Source organism: Rattus rattus, chromosome 7, assembly GCF_011064425.1.
Source record: "Rattus rattus isolate New Zealand chromosome 7, Rrattus_CSIRO_v1, whole genome shotgun sequence".
In the NCBI taxonomy this organism is placed as follows: Eukaryota; Metazoa; Chordata; class Mammalia; order Rodentia; family Muridae; genus Rattus; species Rattus rattus.
Genome location: NC_046160.1, coordinates 121,426,152 through 121,436,804, shown reverse-complemented (window position 1 = coordinate 121,436,804; position 10,653 = coordinate 121,426,152). Strand labels below are relative to the sequence as shown.

The 10,653-nt window shown below is 47.1% G+C and overlaps 1 protein-coding gene across 1 annotated transcript; it reads right to left on the bottom strand.

The window, feature by feature from the left end:
- Nucleotides 1–7,016: 7,016 nt before the first annotated feature.
- Nucleotides 7,017–8,672, bottom strand: LOC116905424 (integral membrane protein DGCR2/IDD-like). The gene is given in 4 exon segments (XM_032908375.1): nt 7,017–7,153; nt 7,156–7,858; nt 7,861–8,654; nt 8,657–8,672. Coding segments are annotated over 4 exon segments (1,650 nt in total).
- Between the last annotated feature and the right edge of the window lie 1,981 nt (nt 8,673–10,653).

Genomic DNA, 10,653 nt, shown 5'->3' with positions numbered 1-10,653 from the left:
GGTCTTCAATTACAACAAGAAGGAAAGAACACCCACATATACATGGAAGTTGAACAATGCTCTACTCAATGCTAACTTGGTCAAGGAAGAAATAAAGAAAAAAATTAAAGACTTCTTAGAACTTGATGAAAATGAAGGTACAACATACCCAAACTTATGGGACACAATGAAAGCAGTGCTAAGAGGAAAACCCATAACTCTGAGTGCCTGAAGGAAGAAACAGGAGAGAGCATATATCAGCAGCTTGACAGCACACCTAAAAGCTCTAGAATAAAAATGAAGCAAATACACTAAGGAGGAGTACAAGGCAGGAAATAATAAAGCTCAGGGCTGAAATCAACCAACTAGAAACAAAAAGGACCATACAAAGAATCAACAGAACCAAAATTTGGTTCTTTGAGAAAATCAACAAGATACACAAACCCTTAGCCAGACTAACCAGAAGGCACAGAGTGTGTCCAAATTAACAAAATCAGAAACGAAAAGGGAGATATAACAACAGAATCAGAGGAAATTCAAACAATCATCAGATCCTACTACAAAAGCCTATATTTAACACTGGAAAATCTGGAGGAAATGGACAATTTTCTAGACAAATACCAGGTACCAAAGTTAAATCAGGAGCAGGTAAACCATTTAAACATCCCTATAACTCCTAAAGAAATGGAAGCAGTCATTAAAAGTCTCCCAACCAAAAGGAGCCCAGGACCAGATGGGTTTAGTGCAGAATTCTATGACAACTTCATATAAGTCCTCATACCAAAACTCTCCAAGTATTCCACAAAATTAAAACAGACAGAGCACTACTAAATTCCTTCTATGTAGCCACAATTACTCTTATACCTAAACCACTCAAAGATCCAACAAAGAAAGAGAAATTCAGACCAATTTCCCTTATGAATATCGACGCAAAAATACTCAATGAAATTCTTGCAAACCGAATCCAAGAGCACATCAAAACAATCATCCATAATGATCAAGTAGGCTTCATCCCAGGTATGCTGTATGGATCCATATATGGAAAACCATGAACGTAATCCACTACATAAACTCAAAGATAAAAACCACATGATCATTAGATGCTGAGAAAGCATTTGACAAAATTCAGCACCCCTTTATGATAAAAGTCCTGGAAATAACAGGAACTGAAGGCCCATACCTAAACATAGTAAAAGCCATATACAGCAAACCAGTATCTAACGTTAAACTAAATGGAGAGAAACTTGAAGCAATCCCACTAAAATCAGGGACTAGACAAGGCTGCCCACTCTCTCCTACTTATTCAATATAGTTTTCAAAGTCCTAGACAGACCAATCAGACAACAAAAGTAGGTCAAAGGGATACAAATTGGAAAGGAAGAAGTCAAAATATCACTATTTGCAGATCATATGATAGTATACTTAAGTGACCCCAAAGTTCCACCAGAGAACTACTAAGCCTGATAAACAACTTCAGCAAAGTGGCTGAGTATAAAGTTAACTCAAACAAATCAGTAGCATTCCTCTACACAAAAGATAAACAGGCTGAGAGAGAAATTAGGGAAATGACACACTTCATAATAGTCACAAATAATATAAAATACCTTAGTGTGACTTTAACCAAGCAAGTGAAATATCTGTATGATAAGAACTTTAAGTCTCTGAAGAAAGAAATTGGAGATCTCAGAAGATAGAAAGATCTCCCATGTTCATGGAATGACAGGATTAACATAGTAGAAATGGCCATTTTACCAAAAGTATTCTACAGATTCAATGCAATCCCCATCAAAATTCCATTCAAATTCTTAATAGAGTTAGAAAGAACAATTGGCAAATTCATCTGGAATAACAAAAATCCAGGATAGATAAAACTACCCTCAACAATAAAAGGAATTCTGGGGGAATCACCATCCCTGACCTCAAGCCATATTACAGAGCAATAGTGATAAAAAATATTTTATGGTATTGGTACAGAGATAGGCAGATAGACCAGTGGAATAAGATTGCAATCCAGAAATGAATCCACACACCTATGGTCTCTTGGTTTTTGACAAAGAGGCCAAAACCATCCAATGGAAAAAAGATAGCACTTTCAGCAAATGGTTCAACTGGAGGTCAGCATGTAGAAGAATGCAAATTGATCCATTCTTATCACCCTGTACAAAGCTCAAGTCCAAGTGTTTCAAAGACCTCCACATCAAACCAGATACACTCAAACTAATAGAGGAAAAACTGGGGAAGCATCTCGAACACATGTGCACTGGAGAAAATTTCTTGAAAAAAAAAACACCAATGACTTATGCTCTAAGATCAAGAATAGACAAATGGCATCTTTTAAAGGTGCAAAGCTTCTGTAAGGCAAAGGACACTGTTGTTAGGACAAAACGGCAACCAACAAATTGGTAAAACATCTTTACCAATTGTACTACTGTTAGAGGGCTAATATCCAAAATAACCAAAGAACTTATGAAGTTAGACTGCAGAGAGCCAAATAACCCTATTAAAAATTGGGTACAGAGCTAAACGAAGAATTTACAGCTAAGGAATATCGAATGGCTGAGAAGTACCTAAAGAAATGTTCAGCATCCTTAATCATCAGGAAAACACAAATGAAAACAACCCTGAGATTCCACCTCATACCAGTCAGAACCTCAAGTGACAGCAGATGTTGGTGAGGAAGTAGAGAAAGAGGAACACTCCTCCATTGTTGGTGGGATTGCAGACTGGTACACCTTCTCTGGAAATCAGTCTGGAGGTGCCTCAGAAAATTGGACATTGCACTACCTGAGGACCTAGCTATACCTCTCTTGGGCATATACCCAAAAGATGCTCCAACATACAACAAAGACACATGCTCCACTATGTTCATAGCAGCCTTATTTATAATAGCCAGAATCTGGAAAGAACCCAGATGTCCTTCAACAGAGGAATGGATACAGAAAATGTGGTACATCTACACAATGGAGTATTACTAACCTATCAAAATCAACGACTTAATGAAATTCATAGGCAAATGGATGGAACTAGAAAATATTATCCTGAGTGAGATAACACAATCACAGAAAAACACAAATGGTATGCCCTCATTGATAAGTGGATATTAGCCCAAATGCTTGAATTACCCAAGATACTCAGACCACATGAAACTAAAGAAGGATGACCAAAATGTGAATGCTTCTCTCCTTCTTTAAAAGGGGAAGAAAAATGTACATAGTAGGGGATAGGGAGGCAAAGTTTAGAGCAGAGACTGAAGGAATGGCCATTCAGAGCCTTCCCCACATTAATGTATAGCCCATTAATATATAGCCACCAAAACTAGATAAGATGGATGAAGCTAAGAAGTGCATGCTGACAGGAACCAGACATAGATCTCTCCCGAGAGACACAGCCAGAACATGTCAAATACAGTGGCAAATGCCAGCAGCAAACCACTGAACTGAGAATGAAACTCCTGTTGGAGGAATTAGGGAAAGGACTGAAAGAGCTTGAAGGGGCTCGAGACCCCATATAACAACAATGCCAAGCAACCAGAGCTTCCAGGGACTAAGCCACTACCCAAAGACTATACATGGACTGACCCTAAGCTCCAACTGCATAGGTAGCAGTGAATAGCCTTGTGGGGGCACTAGTGAAAGGATAAGCCCTTGGTCCTGCCAAGGCTGGACCCCCAGTGCAGAGGATTGTTGGGGGCAGCTATATTGGGGGGTGAATGGGGATGGAAATACCCAGGGGGTTTCCCAGGTAACCAGGAAAGGGCATAACATTTGAAATGTAAATAAGAAATACACAATTTAATAAAAATTGAAGAAAAAATGTTCAATTCCAAAAAGAAAGAAAGAAAGAAAGAGAGGAAGAAAGAAGGAAAGAAAGAAAGAAAGAGAGGAAGAAAGAAGGAAAGAAAGAAAGAAAGAAAGAAAGGAAGAGAAAGAAAGAAAGAAAGGAGAGCAAGCTGGTGAAGCAAGCCAGTTAGTAAGATCCCTCCATGACTTCTGCATCAGCTCCTGCTTCCTGACCTGCTTGGGTTCCCGTCCTGATTTTTCTTTGGTGATGAACAGCAATGTGGAAAGTGAAAAATGAATAAACCCTTTTCTTCCTCAACTTGCTTCTTGGTCATGATGCTCTGTGCAATCGTAGAAACCCTAACACAGTGGTTGAGATCCACCAATTCGCCCTTTTGGTTACAATACAGGAGCTTCTTTGTCCTGTGTTTTTCTATCACACTGTGTGAGACAGATCAGTGACTATTTTGACCTCTGCCATTGGCAGATGTTACTTCAGGGCCTTTGTCCTGCGATGTTCTTTTGAGGGGTGGTGGTTGTAGGGATCAGGGCCTCTGTCCCTGTTTAAATAGCAAAAACGCATCCTTACTGTGGTACAAGCCTCCCCACTCCAAATCCCTCATCTGTGGTGCTGTCTTTGTGTACACTGTGTGTGTTAGGGATTCACCTGCAGTGGAGATGCTATTGTTTCTGATGTTTTATTCTGAAACTTAGAAGGAGCCAGAGTGAATGACTCGGACTACAGTAGGTCACTCCTGGTAGGATCCTGTCTGGTCCTGGGGCTGCAATTGATCCTAGTGAGGGAACTCTTGGTGCACTAGGCACAGCCATCTCTTCTGTATCACTTTGGTATCTGACAGCACACTTGGATACTTTTCTTTTCTTTTCTTTTTTACAACTGTTCTGGGAACATTGATCTTCTCCACCTTAATTCAGTCCCATGTATCCTCTTTCAGTTAACATGGCCTCCAGATGTCCAGCAAGGACTTTTCCTCTCTTCTTCCAGTTGCACTAGGACTCTGTTTAGACCCTGAGTATTTACCTCAAGTGTGACCTGGGGGCATGTGTGTGTAACACAGGCTAAGTGAATACAGATATGTCAGCTTTTAATCCTTTTTTTTTCCCATAACACAAGTTTATCTGGCATTGGATGAAATGGTTCTCACAGCATCTTAAGAAAGGATCAATGTCAACCCGACCAAAAATACAACCAAACTAAAACCTTTAATGAAAGGAATATGTAAAAACAGGCATTGAGACAATGTACAGTATCAAATTCCACTTCAAGGCAGGTCAGAGGGCACCTGACCTCTCAGAAGAGTGGCAAGGCAGGCCTGGGAAAGGGGCCTCCTAGGAGCCTGTCCCTCTGGGGCCTTGTGGGATGGGCAAGGAAACACCAACATCAGCAAATCCTGGATTTGAGATTATTCACCAGTAACTGGAATCGCAACAGTGCGAACAGCCCCAAACACGGGCCTTCCATGCACCCTGACGGCATGGGGGATGGGGACCCCTGCAATCCTGACAGGCCCCTCTGCAGCACCAGTCCACTTTAGATCACCCTCTCCACCTGGGCCTCCTATTCTCAACCCCAGCAGCCATTTGGTCCCCACTTAAGTTCCAGCCTGTACAGTCTTCTGAGGCACTGGTGTGTGGTCCTTAGGGTTCTTTTGGGTGGCCTGGCGCCAATACAGTTCCCAACTGTTGCTCTGGAGCATGGCTGCCCAGTGCCTAGCACTTAACACTTGCTGGAGGCATGATGAACTTCCTGCTGTTCTCAGCAATGGGTGGAGGGGCAAGAGCCCTCCGGCAGAGGGACTTCCGCAGCAGCTGGTCTGTGGGCGCAGACATGGGACAGATTATCTGTGAACAATCATACACCCGTCGGCCCTGGGGATCTGGTCTGAAGATGCTCCGTATGGAAAGAGGAAACGTAGGTTTCCAAGTGGTGCAAGGCTGTGCTCAGAGCTGCGCGGGTCTGATCAATCCCAGCAGACCGAGGTTAGTCACCTCCACTCCTGTTCTCATCTGGATAGGAATTGCACCGAAGTCCCACCAATCACAGCCTAGAAGACGCTTAGACAGAGGTGGAAGAGTGGCCCCAGGGCAAATGGCTCATGTAGGGTATTGGCCCTGTCCTGAGCTCCTGTGAACCATTATCACTTGCAAACATTTGGCCATGTGAGGACACACACAGATACAGAAAGACCCAGACATCCAACATAGAAAAGACAAATGTGCTAAAAATCGCACAAACCTTGCTTAATCTCCAAACCTTAGAAATGCTAAAGGCCTGTGTTGGGAGATGAGACCACTGGCCGGAGCTGGATCTGGATCTGGAGCTGGGGCCTTTGGGCAAAGCCCGGGGACCCCATTGCTGTGGAGGGTCAGGAGGCAATGTATGTGATGTATGTGGCTGGCAGGCGCTAGGCTCCAGCAGTGTTCATGGGGCGAAGTGGACTCCGATGACACAGCACAGGATGTCCACTTGAACCATTCTCTTCCCAAACAACCCTTTATGGCACAGATAAGGTAAACGGGCATGGCTAGACACAGCGGTCATTTACCAGCAAGCAGAGCACAGGGATCTAGAGTGTGGCAGAGAAAAGCCAGCATGCCCCAACCCTCCGCAGGGGTCTAGAGTCTACTCCTGGGGAGCCATGCAGAGGTATACATGGAAGAGTGCTAGAACGAGCAGGAGCCTCCTGCCACAGTGCTGGCCTCAAAGCAAAGCTAGAAGTGGTGGGGCAAGTTCAATTTCCTCCCAGGGATGGGCACCTTGAGATCTGCAGTTGGACCTGGGCGGGAAGCCCCCGAGAGCCAATCAGCAGCTGCGAATGCTCTCCTCCGGAAGCAGTCCAGACGCTCTGCTGCCTCTAAACAACCCCTAGTGCTAGCTCTTCTGTCTACACTGGCTGACGACTGGCTTCTAAGGTGAGAGAGTGCAAGCCCATCCAAAGATGTATTTGTGTGAGTGAAGCCCACTGCCTCTGCTCTCTTGGAAACGTGTGGTTTCAACACCTGTGTCAGTCCACCATTTAAAAACGAGACTACCAGCCCCCAGGGAAAGACAGTACAGGCACTTGCTCCTCTGAGTGCCCGGCCTCAGTTTCTGTGTACACACCTGTGCTGGTGGGGATGTGGCAGTCAAGTAGGTCTATGCTATGACAGGACCCCTTCCAGTCCCCCACTGAGACAGGTGTCTTCTGAACAACAAACATTCACTCCTAGCCCATGGGGGGCCACAAGCTGAGCCACCTAAACCACAGTGTTGAGGGAGCCACGGGAAAGGCGCCCAGCCCCTGGTGGTGCTTCTGTAGCTGGGGTGCTTCCACTCTGGGCAGGATCAGGAGGCACCAGCAGGGCACTGCTACTGTCTGTCCAGTCTTCCAGATTGCTAAGGAGGTCTCTGCAGGGGGCAGTGGCTGATCCAAGTGCCTGGGCAAGGCACCTTCAATGCCACCATCCCTTGGGGTTGGCAGGCTGGCCTCCACGGGCTCAAAGGCATCGTCATCTGCAGGGTCATAGAACACGCTGTCTGGGTTGATAGAAGCCTCGTAGGGTGGTGGTGGATCGTCCGGCTGGTCCAGGTCTGGGCACTTGTAAGCAGTATAAGGAGGTGGAGGGTCGTGGAAATGGAAAGTCCCACCTTCCCCGTCGTCAGAAAGGTGGAGTGGAGTGAGTCCTGTGCCAAACCCATCTGGGCCATAGTCAAAGCCAGGGATCCTCCGGTCAAGGTTGAAATGGTGCAAGTTTGCTCCAATCAGGGACTCGATGCGCTCCCGGCGCCCCTGGCGCAGCCGGTGGACCATGAAAAGCAGCAGCGAGAGGATGAGGAAGGAGGAAATGCAGCTGACGACCAGGCGCATCCCTCTAGCCATGGAGTCAAACAGGCTGCTACCAGCTGGGTCCAGACACAGGAACTTGCAGCATTCCTTAGGGTCTTTGCGGTACTGCTGGCATCCCTGGGGCCGCCCACACAGGGCAGCAACACACATCTCAGGCTCCTCTCGATGGCAGGTACAGCTCAAGCATGGGTCATCTCCCTTGGGAGTGAAGTAGAACCCTTCATCCACCACATTGTCTTTGATCTGACTTCTTTTACACGTGTCTGACTTCTTTTACACAGAAATGAGGACTTCTCAGAGCAGCTCTCGGCGTGCCAGCTGTGGAGGTCATGGTGCCTCAGGGTAGGAAAGTGGAAGCACTGGAGCTGGGCACAGAACACGTTGTCATTCTCAGACAGGGCGGAGGCAAAGATGGGATCTGGGCGCAGGAACACTTCTGGGGAGCCTTTGAATGCCACTTCCCAGCGACCTTCTAAGGAATGGTTCCGGCCAGTAATGACATACTGATAACCAACCCAGAGCTTGCGCTGGTCTTTCCAGCCGAAGCTCCGCTCTGGCTGGTCCCATTCCTGGGCTAGGACGAAGCGCAGCTCCTGGTCAGTGGAGAAGGTGGCAAGGGAGCCGTTCACACGCTGGCAGGTCTGTGCGGCGTCCCAGTAGTTCTCTCCACTGAGGTAGACCCCGTAGCAGCTGGCTGTGCCTTCCTAGTGGTGCCACCAGCTCGGGCATTTCCCTAGGAAGCTGCTGAAGCGGACAGGCTGAGCCACGTTCACTGTGTGGAAGTGTGTGGGGTCCCCTCCTCTGGTTCGCCCCTGCCGCAGGTCCACAGTTTCCTTCCCATAAGGACGGGCCTCTCCAGTCACTTCCGGACAGTCGGCTTCATCACTCTTATCCTCACACGTTGGCCAGCCGTCACACTGCCAGGGGAGGGGTATGCACTGGATGATACCACTGTGACATGCAAACTGCCCGGGGTGGCACCGAAGCTCTGGCCGCAGCAGCTCGGTGACAGTGAGAACCAGCAGGAAGAGCAACAGGAAGGCACCCTGTCTGCCTTGGGCACCATTTATCCTCCGTTCATCCTCCCCGGGGCAGCCGCGTGACCCCGCCGGGAGGCGGGACCTGGCCGAGAGGAGGGGGTGAAGGCCGGACTCTGGCCTGGGGCAGAGGGACAGCAGGCAAGGGATCCAGCTGGACCGCAGCAAGAGAATGCCGACTCGCGCACACTCTAGGCCGCAGAAGCGGGATGAGATTCCGGCTCGCACAAGATGGCGGCCGTCCTGCTCCAGCCCGCCCAGCTTTTAATTCTGATCTCCAACTGTGGGCTGGATGATCGCACAGCTGCCTCTTTCTGGTTTTGTGTTGGAATTGTCTCTGTGGGACTGCTGGTCAATATCTCCAGGCATTTCATGTCTCAGCAGCTGTGGAAAGGCCTTTATTTTTGTGCTGGGGATAAATGGGAACTCCATCCACAGGCCCCTCTAATGCCCTCCCTCACCTGCTGATTTATGTGACTACACAGAAGTGGAGATCCACCAAACAGTAGTCTGTGGGGGGAGAATGTTCAGGATGGCCTTGTAGGGCAACCACAAAGTTATGCTGACAATGTTTGCACACCTCCTGCCTTCACAAAGCAGAAGAGTGGTCCATAGTAGCCCTCCTACTGGCATACAAAACAGGCTCTTACTAATTTGAGGAGCGATTCTAAACCTGTGTCCCATTGTTAATATTAACAACACTAGTTTTGACATTCCTGCTCTCGATTTCTCCCTCCCTCCCTTTCTCCCTCCCCTGTCCCTCCCTCCCCTTTCTGTATGTCTCTATTTCAGTCTCTCTCTCTCTCTCTCTCTCTCTCTCTGTTGTGTGTGTGTGTGTGTGTGTGTGTGCTTGCGTGTGTGCACAAATATGTGTATCATCTCTACTTCTGAATATCTAGTGCTGTAAAGCTCCTGGGACCAGTGTTGACCAAGGGACCCAGGGCTGGAGGGAAGTGAGTGATATTCTGAGTCTCTACTCCTGAAACTAACAGCAGACGTTGCCAAGGGAATGACCATGACTGGCTTCATAAGTCCAAAGGGGCACATGTGTTTTTGGAACACTGCTTTGGCCTGGGCCTCTGTGTCAGGCACCTCTCTGATATGTGTGTATCCATTCAGTCTGACTGCTGCTGTCTGAACAGCTGCTGTCTGAAAAGCTGCTTGTGTAGCCTTTCTGAGGGGATTTGTGATTGACATTGATACCACAGTGCAATTTCTCATGAATATTCATGCCAACTTCCCTTCTAGACCTGACTGGAGGACAGAGCAGGTAGATGCTTGGTTGCTAGAAATGTGGAGCAGAGGGCAGTTTAGGGCCTTGGTATCATGGTGCTGCAGAGGCTGTGTGGTGTCTGTTGTTCTTGCAGTATTTACTGGATGTCAAAGGCTCATCCCTGCAGTCACCTACCTATAGCTATGGTGGTAAGGACTGGCTGATCCTGTCTGCATGTAGCTTCTCCCCTCAGGATCACTTTTGGTGGAGAATCCTGAGGTAAATGAAAGGGTAAGGATGGACTACCCCAAGTTATAACGGACTGTGGGTAACGCAGGAGCAGCTGTTTTCTTGGGGATATATACACATATACATGCACATATGCACACACACACATACACAATCACACACACACACACAAACACACAGACACACACACACACACACACACTCAGTGTCAGGCAGGGAATGGGTCTGGGGGATGAGTATTTGAGTATTTTAGGTCAGTTTTGGTTGCAGCTTTTCCTACTGTGGTCTCCAGTATTCTACCCACTGTGACAGTAACTAGTTCAAAATCCTCTCAGAGCCTTCTTGCTGAGTAGAGGACATGAATGGGTAGCTTTCCCTTGTGGGCAGAGCTTGTGTGAACACTGAGTTGTTCCAGGGCAAGTTTTGTTCTCTTTATTTTGTTTATTTTTTGCTTTTTTAAAGGATAGGTTTTCTTAATGTGGTCCTGGCTGCTCTGGCCTCAACTTAGAGATCTGCCTATGTTCGCCTTCTGAGTGCTGGCATTAATT